This window comes from Caloenas nicobarica, chromosome 8 (assembly GCF_036013445.1).
Source record: "Caloenas nicobarica isolate bCalNic1 chromosome 8, bCalNic1.hap1, whole genome shotgun sequence".
NCBI classification, from domain to species: Eukaryota; Metazoa; Chordata; class Aves; order Columbiformes; family Columbidae; genus Caloenas; species Caloenas nicobarica.
In genome coordinates, this window is record NC_088252.1 from 7,607,671 (window position 1) to 7,627,085 (window position 19,415).

At 40.7% G+C, this 19,415-nt stretch overlaps 1 protein-coding gene across 1 annotated transcript in view; it reads right to left on the bottom strand.

Annotated features, from left to right (window-relative positions):
- Positions 1-16,589: 16,589 nt before the first annotated feature.
- The window catches only part of CAB39 (calcium binding protein 39), a 43,502-nt gene continuing 40,676 nt past the window's right edge, over positions 16,590-19,415 (bottom strand). The window contains exon 9 of the mRNA XM_065639924.1: positions 16,590-19,157. Within this exon, the coding sequence (XP_065495996.1) occupies positions 18,969-19,157 (189 nt within the window). The 3' untranslated portion in view covers positions 16,590-18,968. The remainder of the gene's footprint in view (positions 19,158-19,415) is intronic.

Below are 19,415 nucleotides of genomic sequence, written 5' to 3' on the forward strand. Positions count from 1 at the left end.
TTTTCTTTTAATTATTTTTTCTTCTTTTTTTTTTTTCTTCTTTTTTTTTTCAATTCTGATAATGGAAATAGGCACAAGTGCCTTTAACAATCTACCAGTCTGCAGAATTTGTGAATACAACTGGAATATTCATATTAATTTTACTGTACCACAAAAAAATTGGCAGGATTGGTGCGGAAGGCAAGTTATTCTCAGCATAACAATGAACCCAAAACATGTATTATAAAAATTGATAGGAGACCATCCAAATGATTATAAAATAGGTCAGCATTAAAGGTCTGAAACTTTAAGTGTCTTTACTTATTTAACATTTCAAAATTTAGTACCAGTCAGAGCCATGCCATTCTGAGACATGTCCTGATTTCAATTACCTAGCTGGATAAATGGCTTTGCAAGCATTAAGAAAAATCACCCTAGTCATCATATGCTGAGTTTCAGGCTAAAAGAATTTTTCAATACGAAATCTTCTCCAGCTATAGGCTCTTCGGTCCGAGGCTTAGAGGATAAATACTGACAACAAATGTTACGTTTCTTGCTAACGCAGCTAAAAATTGTGTCTCTTGCTTTGCAGTGAAGTGACACGCTGCTTATAAAGCACCTTGCCCAAATCCCGTCTTTTCTATTATTAAGCAAGCAGGTTTCAGTTTAAAACTGCCACTGTACTGCCTTCATTAAAGCCACCTGACATTTTATTAGCCCTTGATAACGAAGTTTCCATCTCTTGCATGTAATTAAGTTGAAACCCAGGAACAATTTACTTAACAGATCTTTCATTAAGCATAGCAGCACAATAGCACTTCTCAAGTAATAGATCAGTGGGAAATTTATAAAGCTTTAGCAGAGAAACTGCCCACTACCTTGCCACTTTTCACTTTTTTGAAAAGTACCACTTCATGTAGAAAAAAAAAAATAATAGAGAGCACAAGATATATTAATGCTGAATGCCTTAATATATTCTGAGCCAACCAAAATGTGTTTGTCATTTACTGAGCTGCATCTATTTCAGAGTTCTGCCTGGTGTATTAATAGTCCCTCACGATATCAGGCTGGAAGACAATGTGAATTTTGGAGTCCTTAAATCATTCTGCTTTTCCACTGCACTTCCAATAAGGGCTTGTACTAGATAGTGAGCTGTAAAAATGAGCAGAACTCAATAATGTGCTGAAAGTATACTTTTATTTTCCCTTCCTATGCCATACCAGGTGGCTGGGAAGAAAGCAAAAAGACAGGCTGGGCTAAAAAAAAAAAAAAAATCAAGTAAGAAGAAAACCATAATCACTCTTAAAGGAGCAAAGCACAAATGTGGAGGATGCACCGATGTTTTTTGCTATTCCTTGTATAGTCCAATTACCCTACATAATTGCATGAGGTGAAACAGTTACCTGTAGCCAAAGGTAAAGAAGCAATCCAGTAGTTTCCATGGGAAGTTACAGTGTTCATCTGTAGCTGAACTGAGCTGAATTTCTTGCCACTCCAGCTGGGGTAACATGTCCATCCTTACTACAGCTGTCATGGGTCGAGTCTTTTGTTCCTTATTTTCTCTTCCTTGAAACAAAACTGATGGTTAGGCAGCAGCGGGAAGCCCTTGTCCACCTGGGAAGGTAAATGGAAATCTATTACCATTATGTACTTCAAAAATAACGAGTGAGTAATTTTCTTCTAATAGTAAGAATTATACTGGATTAGTCACATTCCTGAAAACTATAGCGAGCTCCAGGTATCTCAGTTATCTCTCTTTTATAAACTCTAGTCTATAATAGGCTAAAACTTAGCATCCTTCAAGCAGTATTAAAAAAAAGTATCCACATTTTAAAAAGTATGCACAGACCAGATGTGCAATGGATTTGACCCGAACCACTACATCCAGCTAACCGCGGTGGTGGCAGGACTGTCTGGAGCCAGAGCCAGGATGCTTGTTCACGTTTGGTTTGTGGCACCAAAAACGTCCCAACAGGTATATGCAAAAAAGTGAGGAGGGATGGTGAGAAAGGGAAGGAAAAAGGTGGCTTGGAGACAGCACCCTAAATACCCAATCTGTATTTTTATGTCATTGGATAAGCAGGGACCATACCAGAGACAACAAAGCCACCAGAACTGTCGCACAGTTTATACTTTTTTATTATTTGGAGGGTGTTTTTTTCTATAGCGGTATCCACAATTTAACTGGAAACATGTTAGGGGTTCCACAAATCAAAATACTTTGGAAGAACCCACATAGAGAATTTTGTATAACTTCTGGAAAGGCAGCGAGCAGCAGGGAGGGAATCGGAGTTGGTGAGAAAGCTCTACTGCAAAGAAAGGGATTTAAGCCTGAAAGCCAAGAAAGCCCAGGAAGTGGGAAGGGCCCTATTCCTCATCTTTACATCTGAATACAAGTGTTAAGATATAGATTAGGAACAAAAGCAGAAGAAAGGGAACCTAGAGGAGATGCTGGTTGAGGAAGATAAAAGGCGATTAAAGGCATGGGACTAGAATAGATTTAAGTAATATTCTGGGATAAGGCAGGTGGGAGGTCTCAGTCCCACAGAGTTCAGCTCCAAGAAAAAGCTGCATTCTTCCTCAGTTCTCATCTCATCTTGAGCTCTGCCCAAGCAGCATTTGAACCAACAGGTTCACCATATGAACCTCAGTTTTTCTCTTCTTCAGGGCTTGCTAGGGGTGAGCATGCTCAGCCTGAATAGCACACATTCTGGCAAGAACAGAACACACAGAAGAGAAAGGAGCATGACATGAAATACCAGCACCAGCAGGTTTTACACAGGGAAGCAGGAAAGAAAAGTTAGTTTCTCTCCAGAAGGTTGACTGTTGAAGAACTAGTTTTCAAAGCTTAGAGATAATTGCTGTGGTGTTTCGTGACAGCCACATCCTCTAAATGAGTCTGCTCCTTCTCTTTAATCAGCAGATCTTGATGAACATCTCAGGGTTCTACGTAATGTGCTCAGAAAACCACCATTATCTTGAACCTATGAGGGATGAAGTACCACAGAACACTATAATACTAATAATAAACCTTACGAGATGGAAACTTCAATGTTAACTGGATGTAGGACTCTGCAAGAAAGAGCCCGAATCTCCTCTCCCCTCTTTCTCTTCTTCTGTCATTACTGAAATTTTTGCCTGATGCCCAGCCATTGCCCAAAATGTTCGCACAGCAGGCACCCTCCTTCTTGCCCTGGTTCCTTAGATTTAGTACTTCTTTTTGGTGCCTTGCCTTTGAACCCAGCACTGAAAACACACACCAAAAAGATGAAGAAAAAATAAGAACAATAAAACCATGACCACCATGTTCAACAGACACGCAGACAAAAATGTCTCACTGAGAACCCAAGCCAAAAACAACTGCTTGGACATCCTCGGTTTCATCACCTCTTTGGGAAGGTGACTCGGTGAAAAACCCTTTTGTTCGGATATCCTGTTTGTCATACCCAGACCTACTGCAAATTGGGTCACATGGAAAGAATCTGCCATCCCTCCTAGCAATACATGGCATCCTGTATGTACTCATAACTTAATTAATACCTAACAAAATCTCAGTATTGCATGGTTGACAAAGAGTTTTCGGTGCAAGGGACAGAGCTGCTTTTATTTATAGCATCAGCACATATTATACATATTCAAGCAAGCTCAGCGTCAGCAATTGGCAGAGATCAATCTAGCCTTTGCTATGTAAGTATCCTCTGCTTTGCAGCTCAAATGAAATAAAAGCCAGAGCAAGCAAATTCAACACGTCCAGTAATTGCCATGCTCCTATTCAGAAGGTCTCAGGGACAAGAGAGCAAAGATGACATCTCTCTTGCATTAAGTGCCACCATATAGGAATTAAGGAATTTTAAAAAAATCGCCTAACTTTAACGTCCAAGTGAAAAAGGTGACACACTGTGGGTAATGAAGGGCATAAACTGTGGGATGCCTGAAACACACCTGATTTTTATACAGTCATCAAAAAGAAAAATCAGCAATCTTATGAGCTGATCTGCCACTCTGTGCTCTTGTGACTCATGAATCATCTTTCACAGATCTCAGTGAGACACACCAAAACATGCTGGTGTCTGAATCAGTTCAGAAGGCAATAAGCAATAGCATTACCTTTCTTCAAAAATATCTATCCTAACCTTGATGCTTGGGCATAAATATCACGTCTTTTCCAGGATATAGTCCTGAGAAAAAAAAAAAAAAAAAAGAGGAATAAAACCTTTACTTAGGTCTCATTTTACAGTTCTTGTAAATATTTTGAGGGGGTTACAGAGGACACAAGATATAAACACCTTAAACATTCCTGTTTGTTGAAATTCGTATTTGATGAGTAATGTAGCCTCTGGGTTACTATAGCAGCAAGATCCATCACCTAGGTGACCAAGCACTAATGATGTCAACACACACAATCCCTACACACACGATCCCTACACACGCACTCACACTGTGCACATTATCAGACTTCCGTTGCTTGCAAGATGTTTGTCTTCATACCAACAGATGGATAGTAACAGACTGTACGGAGACTCTCCAAGAGGAGTGAGCTTTCCTGGCAGCACCGGCCTGCCTTGTTAAGGAGGACTGTTTCGGAGGACATCGCCTGTGTCAGAGCTGGGCACCTTAGGCATCCAACATATGCAACCTGATTTACTACCAGAGTAATAAGTAGCAACAGAACTTGCATAAAAGCTCTTAGGAAAAAGCTTCTGATGGACAAAGAGGTCGCTTAACGTACTAGAGGGTCTGAAGTATAAATCTGCACAAAATAGCAGGAATCTCTTGGAAAATGCATTGGCAAGGTCTTCCCCCAAAATAAGCATTCCTTTTGGGAAGTCCAACTTTCACTAAGGAACACAAAATCCAATAAAATAAATTCCCAAATCAATACATTATCTATTATACGGCGATAATCCGTTCCAGATAAACCTGTGCTCTCTATCTGTTTAAGGCCTTGCAAGCAAGTCTTCTTGGCCCAACACAGCAGCAGAGCAGTTCATGAGCTTGCCCTGACCCACTGGCTGGGCAACGAGTAATGATGTGTTTGTTCACAACCAAGCAACATACCACTTGGATTACAATGAAAGACTAAAGCCAAGACTCCTGAAAAATACTGATTTTTTGGTAATAACATTACATAATTGGTAACTTCCATAGTATAAAAAGATTTTAGTTGGTTGGGTTAAAGAGAATGAAACTGGGATTTTTTCCCCCCCTTTTGTTAAAGGCTGCCTTTATATCCCATAGATAAACTAAGTGAGGCAGAAATCTCTTGCCCTCCACTTTAATAAATGGGGATGACTCATTATTTCCCCATTTTATTTTAAATATCCTGTCATCATTGTGGTTTGCTTTGTTCAGCCATTCTCTCAACCTCATACAGCACTTGCTGTAGTGACGCAGGAAGCCCACGGTGGTTCTTTTGCCCTTTCAATACGTCTCTCTTACCAACAGAGTGCCCTGACCTTTAAGCAACACTTACTTTACTTGCCCAGCAGGTACTTGCAACCCCCCAAGACAGGGTTTCTTTGATCACCCTTTCCTAGATAGATTACATTGTCTTCACAGAACAACAACAACAAAAAATACCATACCTTTTCAAGCCTTTACCTTTACCAAAGAACACTCACATTTTGTACCGCAGTCTAAAATTTCAGGAGTGAGCTGTCACAGCTTCACTGACACTGCGGTAGGTAGGGAAACCTCTTGATTCATATTTATTTGCTTGAAACCTAAGTGTTTGCTTCCTTATCTTTTGACCAACTTTCACTGCCTACCGCCCCATGTTCCTATGCTGAGTAAAGACCATGGTGTTTTTTACCTCCTTATCCACACACAGGTTGAACAGAGACCATTAGAAGCCAAGCCCTTCGGAACTCTGGAGAACAAAAGAATAACTGCTCCCGATAAAGCCAGGTTTTTTTGTCCACTTCTCTCGCTAGCTGATGATGGGATAATACTGGCAGATGAAAGCAAGATCAAACCAGTGCTGGATCTGAGAAGATAAAAGACAACATTCAGAGAGAAAGGAACCTTGGGCAGATGAGAGAAATAAGAAACACATTTTTACAGCAAAGGATATTTTACACTGAGGCTAGGCAAAGGCAAAGATGCTAGGAGAAAACAGGGCCTCTCTGTTTCAGGAAAGAAGACATCTGCTGGCAGAGAACTACTGGACCCTGAAACATTCAACCTCAACACAGAGAACGCTTGAGCAGTGGAAAAAAACCAACCAACCAAGCATGGAAATGAATAAATGCTTATTGTTTGCTGAGAACTATACATTCTTTGTTGCGGATAAATGCATCTTGAATTTTGCAAAGCTCTTATATTTGCTTGCTTCCGTCACGAAAACGCCCTTCAGAGGTGAGCCACTGAACTCCCAGGGGCTCCCACCCCGGCCACAGGAGAGGCTGGAGCTGCCTGGGGGGCTGAGGTTCGGCCCGCGCTGCCAGAGCCAACTAACAGCAGCAAAGTCCAGATTCCATGAGAGAGAAACAGAAGGACACGCACACCCTGACTTGTTGATATCGGACACTGAACAGTGTCAGTTTGAAATGGCCAGCTGAACTAACCGAGGTGAACGGCATACATCTATGTAGTTAACTGGCCAAGAAACTCTCCGTGGTTTTTTGTGTGTGAATTATATGAAAGCATGTTTTTCTAGTTCATACTTCCAACAGTCCTCTTCAGAGGATTGCATATCTAAGGTCAGCATGTCCTTCTGGACAACTGGGTACCTTTAAGGAATAACTGAATTTTAAACAGTGAATTTAATTAAAATGCATCACTTTACTAGCAAAAATATTCAGCACTTGTGACATTAAGTAATCCTACACTCAGTGCAAAGACAAGATCAACAAGGAATGTTTGGGGTTCGCGTTATCACCCTGCATGACATAACTTCCTATTACTTTCTATTTCTTTTTAAATACATGTTTATATTTAGAAGAGATAACAGGTTAACTGAACATTTCAGAACTGCCAACAGCTGCCTAGGTGGAAATCTTGCTATTATGAGATTGCAACCATGCTCGACTCTTGAGAAACAAGACTTCCTTCATTAAGCGCTTCATTAAGGTCTTTCCTGCAGGAGCAGTGACATGCTGAGTGCTCCTAACTCTGCAACTCTGAGAAACGAGATGGGTCCTAAATGTTGTCATCCTGGTTTAACTTTCATTTTTATCACTCTCAAAACCAAGATGCGACAACAGGAAAAGCCAGTAGGATTTTGTCTGTTGTTTCAAAGTGCAAGAGCAGCTCATGATGGCATCTGAAAGGCAGCAGTGTAAAGCTTCGTGTTTTACATAAGGACAAACAAGAGAAAGGTTATTCATCTGTTTCTTTGAGGGGAAGGCTCCCACTAGAGAAAACCCCCAAAACAGGACACAACTGTTTGAACAAAGTGATCAAAGGAGACCTACAATGGAAGGGGGCACAGAACCTTTGAACTACTTTTTTTTCCCCTTTTTATAATGCATAGACATGAAAGGGTTTTTTCAGTAGTTCTTTCTTATTCTAAAAGGAATTTTTTTGTTCCTGCTTCTCTTTACATTAAAAATTGTCTAGAATTGAAGGCTCTGAGGCAAAGAACTTCAAAGACATGCACAAGTCAGAATCAAGCACATCGGTAAGGACATTGGTTAGTGCACTGGATTCTCAAGGCTGCAGATGAAAAGTCAACAAATCTGAGCATTCAGAAACCAAACTAAACCCAATCTAGTTCAGCTGCAACAAATATTTTTTTAAAGGGGAAAAAAATTAACATCTTTAAATTGCTAATGGTTTAGCTTAAAAAAATAAAAAAGCCTTCAAAAAAATCAGAGCTATCCTTAAGCAGAGGAAACTTGTCCTTGATACCTGGAGTGAAATTAGTGATCAATAAAACATCTTTTCATTGCCTTTCACAATAATTTATATGGATAGGTTGGTGGCTGGATATTTATTGCAATTCGGTCTTTGACAGTCTCTCCTGGTGTGTCTGGAAGAAGTCCGTCTTTAGGAAAAGGACTAATCAATTTGTTCCTCTGGTAAGAGCTCCTGTGTTATTGGGACTACCACATCTTGAAGCACTTCACACCTGCCTTTCTCCATCCTTTTCCCTTCCCAACATGATATTTTCTTGCCCTGAAAAGCCATGTTTCCTGCCCAGAAGCCTGCTTTTTTCCCAGGATGTGTGCTAAATCAGGCAATGCTTCCATGAATAGACTTTAAATTACCTTCTGAGATAGGCTTGAATCCCAAATCCTTTTTCTGCTGAAGGAAACAGTACTTTCTCAGTTGGCTGGTCTCTTTTCCGAATGGAAAAGCAGCAGCAGAGCTGTGGAAGAAGGGCTGGAGACTATTATTTCTTGTGCATCAACAGAACCAACTCCAACATTTAAGTCTGTTGTGCCTGCAAACAACATGCCAGATCATTTTCTCCCCAGCATACTTCTTATAGTAGGAGGAAACGTTTTCGTTTCTCAGACTGGTTGTTGGTGAAACTATCTGCTAAAAAAAAAAAAAAAGAAAAAAAGAAAAAAAAGGCATCTTCTTATTCGAAAGCGAACACTTTGGATTTGGAAGTCAGTAAGAGGAAGCAGATATGGTGCATCTGATGACATTTTGCCAGTTTCTCTCTCAGGGTAGAACTGAGCTTTCAAAACTGAAAAATGATTATAACTCTTTTTCCTCTGTTCTGCGTGTGTGGTTTTGGTGGATTGCCTACTGCATGTTGAGTCAGAGATGCTGAGCGCCTGCTCGTATTCTCAAATTCATGTGGTTACGTTGCCCCAGTTAGGATTAAATTATACATAACACCCCGAGTCACCCTCTGCCAACGCCTGCTAGATGATTTCTGGCATCGAGTTTTAGAATTGGACCTGACTGGGTTTTTCCATAGGGGACATCTTCTGAACGAAAATTCTGTTTCTGAGAAAGCAGAAATTTTCCATGAGGGGAAAAAGGTTGCTTCTGCCAAAAAATTTTTTAAAGGTTGGTTTGTAAAGAGGATCGAAACACAATATTTCTTTTTGAATTGACTTGGACTAACCAAACTGTGCAATGCCCCACAGGATCCCCAACAATTTTGGATACTTTCAGATGGAGAGAGCTATCCAGAGAGCCAGTATCAGACAAAGCAAGGGCTGCGACTACAAATGTCACATGGCCCTGCGTGACTGCAGCATTTCTGACAGCCATGAGTGTCACCGGTGCCTGCTGGGCAGGGTAGAGGGTGATGTTCAACAATCCTCCCCAGTTACAGGGCAGCGTAGAAGGTTACAGGAGCCCCGTGCAGGGATCTCCATCTGCAAGACACCGGCCCAGACTCACATTTTCCAGTGAGGGAGGAGGCACTTCCCAGTAATTCCAGATGCCTTCTGAGCTAGTATTTCCCTCTCCATGTCCTTTCCTCTCTGCTGGAACCACCTCCTCCTCCCCAACCCCCTTCAGCCCCAAGCCACCCTGCAGGACAGCATCCTCATCTCTCCCATCCCTGCTCCCTTGCCCCTTGTACCCCAAATCCCACTCCAGAGTCACGTACCTGCTGGATGCTGCCTGTCAGCAGCTCCACATTGACACTTGGAATAGCTGTAGCTGTCTCCTCCTCCCCATCCTGCTTCCTTTGCTGGCTGCCTACACCCCACACCAAGGCACAAACTCTCCTTGGCGCCAGTAAACCGGGCAACGCACCCATGCAGAGCGACAGTGGCCACCTCCGTGCTGCTTCCCACCTGTCATGGGCAACACGAACGGGAGACAAATCCAGTGGAAAGCAGACTTGCTCCAGTCCTTGGCTCATAGAGCAGAAGTTTCTCCTACAGCTTGGAATGCTCTCAAGGCTTTGTCTTCATTTGTTTCTTTTTGCATTATAAACAATAATGCCTGAGCTCCTGTACTTGGCTAAAAGAAGACATTCCTCTGCCCACTCAGTACTGCTCAGGAATGCCTTGAGACCTGGACTGTCCTAGAGGCCAGCTCTAAAGCCCTCCAAGCCACCAGTAATCTTCTTTCACGTTTCAGTGGGCTCTGGATCAGGCACAGAAATATCAAGGAAGCTAGATCCAAAACCTTGAACTGTTCATCACCAGGAACAACCAGTGTCTGGCTCAGATCTGCTTCTGTGTCCTCCACTGCTGTAGAGGCAAAAATGGACAGAAAACTACCCACTTTGGGAGAGGAGTTTTCTTTGTGGTGTGGAGAACCTCAGACGAGAACTTCCAATGCTCTCCCTGGGTAGAGATACCTTCTCACTTATCTTCTGCCTCCTGAAGTTAAAGGCCACACTGTAAGATAAGAACAATGAAATTAAAGCCATCTCCTGGCTGTCACAGGACTTTTGACCCATACATAATCTGTTGACTTTTTTTCCCCCAACAAAGAGCAGAAAACCTCCCTGTGTAGTGAATGTAAACCTGTGGACATTGCAGACCCCTCAGAAGCAAACCACACGTGTCCATAGGTTCAGCAGCTACAGGCTGAAGGACCCTACTCCAGCCAATCGCTCCAGACAGCATTATTTCCAGCAGCCTTCAATCAGCGCTAAACTATGCCAGAGGATAAGCTTGGAGAAGGGTGGAAATGTTGGCACAAAAAGCATTTTCTCTCAAGAGACAACAGTGGCATGGGTATCATCACCCAGTGCTCTCCAGGAGCAGCTGCAGGCCAGTCCTGAGAACAACCTTCCCATCAGGCCATGAAGCTGTTGTCTGGGTAATGTTTTGAGCTCCTTCATCCCCTTGGTGTACCAATTTAAACACTGATTTGCAATTGCCTTTTCTTGTCCTGAGTGCGCTAATAAACAAGACACTAGTGGAAGGAGACAGGGTCTGGTTGGAGATATTTACCTTGCAAGCAAATTGCAAGGGTCAGTCAGAACCTGGGCACTAGGGCATAGATTAGTCCTGAAACCTGTCATGTCTGGTAGCAGCACAGCAAATCAAACCACTACAGCAGAAACAGTCTTTTTAGGACTAATGGACTGAGAGAACAGGAAACCAAAGATCTGATCTCTGCTGAGTTCAGAAGATTCAGTGCAGACTGCTGTCTAGTCACAGGATGATACAGATACCATTTGACTGTTTGGAGAGCAAGGTTCACCTGTAATAGCACCCTGCCTGCCAGCTTGAGACCAGGAGACTGTCCCAGCCACCTACGTACAGCACAGAAGTGACGGGAAAGATGGCAAAAGCTCGCTCACTGACAGAGCCTGTCATTGACACCAGCAACCCTAATACAAGGGTTTATACAAATAGGGCAGCATTTTGCAGCATTTTGAAAGCAGAGGCAAACCCCTGTCTGCTTTATAAATCTGTTACCAACTCCAGGTACTCAGTGCCCCACACAGCTGTGTGTGGGTGTTGGTAGCACCTGGCTTCCTAACATCACCTGGTCAACCAACCCTTGTGCCAAACCTTGGCACCTTGACCATTAGGAAGATTCACCCTGGTCAAACTGAGCTGTTTGCTCCCATCTCTCACCACAGCACCATCAAAATTCTCACGTGCCTGACACAGCTCTGTGAGCCCCGCATGTGCTGTACTCATCAGACCCCCCCACTTTGCCTATTCACTATTTTCTAGGGATATATAAGTACTGGCCTATAGGAAACCACGTTGCCTGCAGCAATGATACCGGATGATAAACCCTTTACAACTGGGGAAAAGTGATTAGACATAAATAACTGCACTTCTTCCATGAGATTCAGCAATTAAAGAACACTTCCCAAAATATCCAGAAGAGCTCCTCGGAAGAGGACTGAAAAGACAAACAGTAGAAATTCGAATGGAAGGGCAAGAGTGGAAAGAAGTGATTTGCCAAAATGACTGGGATTTTTTAAGTGAAGAAGTAGACTCGGTAAAAGGGGGATTAACTAACAGAAAACAGAGCTGCAGAAAGTATCCTTTAGGGACTTGGAAGTGCAGACACAAAGAGTGGGAGCACCAGAAGAGATAAGATTTACAAACCATCATATCCCCAGAACAGAAACAGTTCAGCTCATGTGTCTGACTACACACAGTTATCTGAGTCAAAGACAGGTACCACAAAACCACCATTCACCCTGCAGTCCTGTGTTAAGAGAATGCCGGCAGCTCTGCTGCAAAACCCCATCTTTTCCGACCCTTTGCTTCGCTGCCCTATCTTGCTGCAGGTTCTTTTTCCTGGAGGTTTTCATCCCATGTGGAAGAAGTCTGTGAGATGAGGCACAGCCAGGTCAGCCAGGAGGAGCTGACTCCAGAGGCAAGGGCAGCTGTAGCGGCCGCGGTGCCAGTTCTCCTGTGCAGGAGCTGGCAGCAGCACCTGGACAGCAGGTGGAAACAGGCTGAAACCACACAGTAATACTTCACCTTGGGTGTTACCTGCCTAGGAGACGTTTTTCAAAACTAGATTGCAGTTTAGCACTCATTCTGAAGAGTCATCAGCCAACATAAGTATCAATACAACTATTAGCAATTTCTAGGCTTTGAACAACCTTATTAGTAAAATAAGAAGGGTTTTCTTTTTGGAACTGAGACATCGAGAATTGTCAATAACCTACTGTCCCCACAAATTTAGCCTAGTTAGCTCTTTCACATATGAAGCTTATACCAGAGCACACTACAAATTATAAAACCACATGCACACAGCTGCCAGTGTTACTAGTTACCAAGAGTGCAGTGCATAGCCAAGGGATATTTAATTTACACCAGTAAAGGCTAAAAGAAAAGAAAACGTAGCTCAGAAGAAGCATTCAGCTAACAGAAATGAACTCACAGCTTAATGCCCTTTAAAAAGCTTCCGTACAGAAGTTTACATTACCTCATGCCAGCTTTCAGTTTATTCTCGTATCAAAGATATAAAGGGGTAACATTTTAAAATTGTAAAGGAGCAATAAGGAAAGAGATGTGCTTTTCCCTGATATTTTAATAACTTTGGTTTTGTCACCATGTCTCTCCCGATCCATACACAGGTTTCACCCAAACTGGGTGAATACCCAAGAGATGAGAATATCGGCATTAGAAATCGGAGAGCTGGGCTCCAGCTTCCCAAGTAACACTGAGAAGCAAGAATACTTTCAGCCACTGGCCATCATAGCTCTTTCACTCTTCGTTCTTTGTAAAGTATCTGTTTCTAACATTAGATAAACTGAAGCCAAAATTCCAATCCTGTCTGTACAGTGTGTGCCATATAACATATCTTAACGGTCTCTTCCGACCAAAATGATTCTATTATTCTATACATTGTACTCTGATGGCCTACAGCCTAGTATGACAAACCATTTCATATTCTAAATTAAATAACAGGTATTTACAAGCTATTCATGACTTCGAATGCACTCATCCTATGCTTCTCTGTAAGTATGTAAGTGTTCTTGTTATGTTAGCTTTATCTGTGCTTTTTTTCTTTCTACAACATTGCTCTGGTATGACTTACAACTAAGATTCGACCCTAATCTGCTTATCAGTGTTTCGTAAGTGCTCCTCAAAGATGAAGCGTGTGCAGCAACGCAAAGTTAAGCCCAAAGGATTTCCCTACTGCTCTAACAGCCTGAAGAGACATTACAAAAACCTTGCCCTGCCAATATGCTGGTTTCGTTTGTGAGATTATTCTCTTACTTCTTTAAGAAACTACAGGCTAAGGCAAAAATGTTTTATGTAAAAAATGTAGCATTATTGTAAACACTTAAATGCTGTTTTCGTGTAACTGGATATTAGGTGGTAATACCCAGCACTTTGTAATTCCAGAGGTGGAAGAAGATAAGGAAATTCAGCTGCTGCAAGCTAAGTTTGACAGCCATGTGAACCTTTGCACCTTTTAGTCTCTCCAGACTATATTTCTCAACCTGTCTAGATGCCTAGAAGCCTGCAATACAGCCTGATTTCTCTTAGTCACACATTTTCTTTTAATTCCATATAATCTGCAGAGTCTGTTAAAGAGCTGAGCCCAAAAATTTGGCTTGCTGACACCTCAGTTGTTTAAACACTGTACTACATGTATTGCGTGCCTTATTATATGCCCCAAACTATAGTTATGAATGCTTATTTATTAATGTTAGAATACACAGTAGTCTTAAACTTGCCAAAACAGCCCCCCCACCCCAATCTATGAAGCTTCTACTCTTATTTTTGTTCAAATTAAATACAAACTTAATCCTCTGCTGTCTCTAAATAGCACTAAGCAATATTAAATTTAGTTCAACATCTGTTTCAACAGTAGAACCTTGTTAAGCAACACTCACAGTTTTATCCCTGCCGCGTTCCTGCGCGGGGGATGTGAGGCGTTCCCAAAGCTGCAAGAGGAAGAAGCGAGAACTGTAACGGGATCCTCCATGACAGCTCGGTACAAGGCACTTGCTGGGGAAGAAATACAAGAACATCTACTGTTGATTTAATTTTAGGCAAGAGCAAACAACTCCAGTCATAACCATTTATCTTAAATAGCACATGCATAGCTGTTTCAATAGATAGAAAAAGTAGCATTTATATATTTATCAAACAGATCCACTCCCCCTGCAATATCTAAAGTATATTTTTATAGTACAGCATATTCTTTATCCTCCTTCCCTCCAAACATGCCCTCTTGATCAGTCCTTTAGTTTTACCACTATTAGGAACACATTGGGCAATTTGGCAGGGTCGCCTCCAGATGTGCAATGCTCTCCCACACTGGATGCCATGGGGAGTACTGGAGTTACGCTCAGCCCCACCGCAGCACAACTGGAAAACTCTCCTGCAACAGATGGTGAGGAAACCTTTAGCATGAAAGGTCTGCTTCTGAAAAGTGACAGAAAACCACTTCTGGCCAGTGCATTTTTGAGCAAGAAAACAAAATATCCTTACTTTTGTTGTGTAAACCAGAATCTGCAGTACAAGCCCAATAAAAACCAGCTTGCGTTTAGATTTTGTTATGAATACAACACACTTATCAAAAACCTAATTATATGTTGGCTGTATAACTCAGGGTTTTGTGGTGGTGTTTTTTTTAAATCGAGATAAGTCAGCAGATATCTCTAAGTTGGAAGCAGGTCTTTTCAGAAAATAACCAATTTTCATCAAAGAGTTCAATATACTGAAGTGTCCCTCTCCCTCCTCCTTTTAAGTTCTTTCCATATTTTGATTTTTTTTCTGTTATTTTGACCTGCCTCCAGTCAGATGGGATTTAAACTGGATCGACCCAGATACACTTGTAAATACAGATTACATACACTGGAAACAACTCTTCACAAGTTCAATGTGCTCAGCTTAAGTTGAACACTGATTTAAAGAGAACATGCAAAAGAAGGGTTATTTTTTTTTCCTCATTATTATACTAACCATCGATTTGAATTACAATATGCTGAAAAGCTAAAAGAAACAGCACTAAAAGCAGCCTCACAAAGGCCAAAACCTTCATAGAAACGAGTACAGATGTATGATAACCAAAATGATGACAGAAAATAAGGTACTGCACCCAATGAGATGGCATCAGCTCAAGTGAATATCCATGTAAGGGAAAGTAATATGGACAGGAAAACTATTCAACAAAGCAGCAAGCAAATGTCTAGGATAAAAGGGGGAAAAAGGGGTAGCAGCAGAAGAAAAACCGATGAAGCTGCCTGCTCGGCATGACTTGGCAGGCATAAACAGAAGCAAACTTACCGCCAGCAGCTTTGTCCACAACCTGCAACTCCCGCTGTGGGTCCCGGGGGGCAGCACGTGGGGCAGGTCCTGCTGAGCACTCTGCGGGAAAACACATTGCAAGAGGTCAGTGCAGCATCTCCCCACGCTGCCCACACCTCCTCCCGCCGGGGCCATCTCATCCAAACACCCCGCCAACTACACGACTTGATCACTCTTCCTTTTAATTAAAATCTGCAATTTGTTTGACTACAAGTATCAATCGCTCCTTCCCCTGGTAACCTGTGATCTTACTAACAGTGAGGGAGAATAATACTAACATTTTACATAGAGGCTTAAGCAGGTGTAGCCTCTACTGGGGTGGGCTATAAAAGACCAAATATTTTTGTCTGCAAGCATGTTCCTGGCAGGAAAGCAGATTTTTCAGTAATTTTGCTAAACAAAAGCATCTGAAGAATCTGCATCAAAAACTCCCAGATGTTTGGATTTTTTTCGTTTTGTTTTTCTAAATGCAACACGCTCTCAGTGTTTGCCACATTGAATAGCTTGGGATGTTACCTACGACAAACAGAGGCAGCCAGTTTCAAAGGCAAAAAGGCCACAGGATTTCCTAAGGAAAGAGTTACCAATTGCATGCACTGTCGGCTCCTGAAATTAGAGAAGGGTCAAAAATGACCTATCAGGTCCTGTCTCTCAACATGATGCAGGAAATAGCATCTCCCCTCTTTGCCCTCAGTCATGCAAAAAAGGAACTGAATCAGCACATAATGCTACAAATGGGCAAGAGGGGCTACCAACAATTAATTAAAACTGATTACATCTCTAATACGGCACATTGTCTTAATCCCTTAAAAATGCTTTTGTAAGCCAGAGTTTTTAATGATTTAAAATTATTTCACATTTAAAAGTGAGAAAGCTGAACCCCTCTAAGGCAATGAAGAGAACAGATACGCATCCACGAGAAACTCACCCTCTCCAGTAACACAGGAAAGAACACACATTTTTCTTCAAAATTTTATTTCAATTTAAATTATGGGGCCAGCCAGATTTTTTGGATAAGAAACACATTTTCCTCAGGAGAAATGAAATGCTACCACGGAAGTAGAATTACAACTGTATACATCTCATTAAAAAAAAAAAAAAAAAAAAAAAAAAAAGGCTAAACCAAAACCTGCTCACATTTAAATAACTTTTAGTAATATCCTTAAGCCTTCAAGCAGATAAGAAACCACTTCCAGAACAATAGTTTTTCAATACGAAGAGCACGTCAAATGAGCTTTAATTTAAACACAACTTCTTTTCGAAAGCCAACATTCAAATGTTTTCACATATTAAAAAAGTCACCATAGCCATTGTTTCTGAGGCCTAATATAGAGTAACCTCTATCCCAGTCCAAATGTTTTCACTTCTTTACATATAGAAATCTTTAGCACGTCTACATTTTTCTAAAGAGGAAGCCTTATATGTTATGGTGAGTAACTTGGCAAATAATATTTTCCTCCACTGAGCTATGATAAACCAAAATATAATAGACTGTTAGTACTGAACTCTAATATCACTTCACAGCCAATTCTGCCTGCCTGTGCAAGTGATCCTCGGTCAGGGTAAGCTATTTCCTTTCCTGTAGGCAAAATGAATTGGTTTGCAAAGGACAGGTTAAGAACCTTCAAAAGACCAATTACAAGGTTAAGAGCAACTTTAAAAAACTGAGTGAAAACAGGCAATTTTCTGGCCTGACTTCCCTTGTGAAGGCTTTCAAATCAGCTTAAATGTCACTTAGGAGTTTCATTTTGCTGATATTTGCAATATTTTAATTACGAAGAGGACAGGAAGCAACAAACATTTTCTGTAGCATTCTCAGTCAGATTCAGCCATGCAGAATTTGAACTTTCAGACTCCAATCTCTAAGTTTGCTTGGTTGTCAGCATTACTATATGATGGATAGATACAATTTTAATAACATCATTTAGCTATACTTAGTAGATTCCTTTTGTATGGTCACAGTAACAAAAACATGGTGCAAAATCAGTTAGGTCTTTTGTTTTTATAAATACTGATAGTTTGCAGCATTAAAGAACAAAATCAACAAAATTAAATCATTTTGTTACTCTAGGACGTCTATGAAATTGTTTCTTGAAGTTGGAACGAATTAAATCATTCACTTTCACAACTACTGTACTGAGTTATTTACTGTAAGAAATGATGCACTGCAGGCTCGCCAGAAGTTAGAGGAATCGATACTAATTTAGCATAACCTTTGCCATTTGCAGAGCTGGTGAGCACAATGCTAGTTTAATTGAATAAGGCCAATATTATCCAGTAAGAATGTAGTATAAAGGGTTCCAGTTCTCTGTTTCAGCCTACCCTAAGTGATGGCACCCCATCAGATAAGTGAATACAAATAATTTTCTTTCTGTTGTTGTTGTTGTTTTTTCCTTTTAATGCTGCAGTACTGAAGATTGTTAAATCAGCATTTCCATGTGATCTGAAGTATTCAATTACATGTGAGCATTCATTTTGCAAAACTCAATATTAGGTAATAGTTACAGACTAATACAATAACATTCCTCTGCTGTACAAATTAAATCATATTTTAAAGAAATGAGCAGCCTAGGAGTTATATACAAAAGAAACCAGCAAGCACTGTTGAAATGAAATGCAAAATGCCACTGCTAGGTCTACTGTCTGAAATACCTTTAAAGTAAAATTAACAAAACCCCTTAGAACATATTTCCAAGTTTACAAGTCAATTCTCAGAAAAATCAAATCATGTCAAAAAAAAAAAATCTATAAAGCAGTGAAAGGCATATATACATTTTCCTTATCAACCTTGAGATTTCACTCTTTTAAAAGTTGCTAAGTTTCAGTATCAGTTTATTTGCAAGACAACTGTTAATCCCAATAAGATCACATCTTAGATACATTTCCCCTTTGATTACAAATAAAGCACTGCACATTTTTTTTTTAAATCAAGGCATATAATCTTATACTATGGTGCCAGATATGCACAGGTCACATTGTGCTCATATCTCAAACAAGGTAAGTGCAAACATACAGATTTATTCAGATTTGCAAGCATGCAACCTGTTACTTAACTACATTAATACCTTCTCTCCTAAACCAAACTAGTATCTATATGTTTGCTTTCACGAACCTAGAATCTTTCTTTTCAGGACTCCTAAAACAAGCAGTGTCTTTGAATTCTGAAATGACACAAATATCAAGAAAGTCCACATTGTGCAAGAAAGCAGCAGCTATGTTTTTCAACTTGGACTAAAAAAGAAAAGAGAAGAACAAAAACCGTTCACTGAACAGCAGATTAGCAGTAATGTTCCTCATGAATCAATAAGAGTGCCTGATGCTGAATATCTAACAGCAAATGCTGAATTTGGGTTTAATATTTTAAGGGTTTATTGGAGATTAAGCTTCTTGCTGTGTTGGTCTCTTCAAATCCCTGATCTGTTTAACTAAATAGGTCTTCTCATCATTAAATTGTTCATCCTCGGTCCTGTCATTCTGAAACTTGCTGAGGAACTCAATAAGTTTGGTCTGGTTCTTTAGAAGGATGTCTAATATAGGCTGTGTCTTGTTAGGATTGGCTACAAACACCTGCAAGAAAATAAAAGGCATTTAGCGTAACAGCAGGAAACAGAAGGCTAAGTTAAAAAACAAACCTAGCCAACAAAATAGTGATGACAATAACTTAAAGTCATGTTTTAAAAGCCAGTGTCTCTACAGGAAAAATAATGGAGCAAATGCAAGTTTTAAAATAAAATCACTCAGCTTCTTAAATTATAAGCTGAACACCAGTACCAAAGTAAATTCAGTTTGTGGGAGGTGATGAGCCACAACACTCTCTGCAGAAAG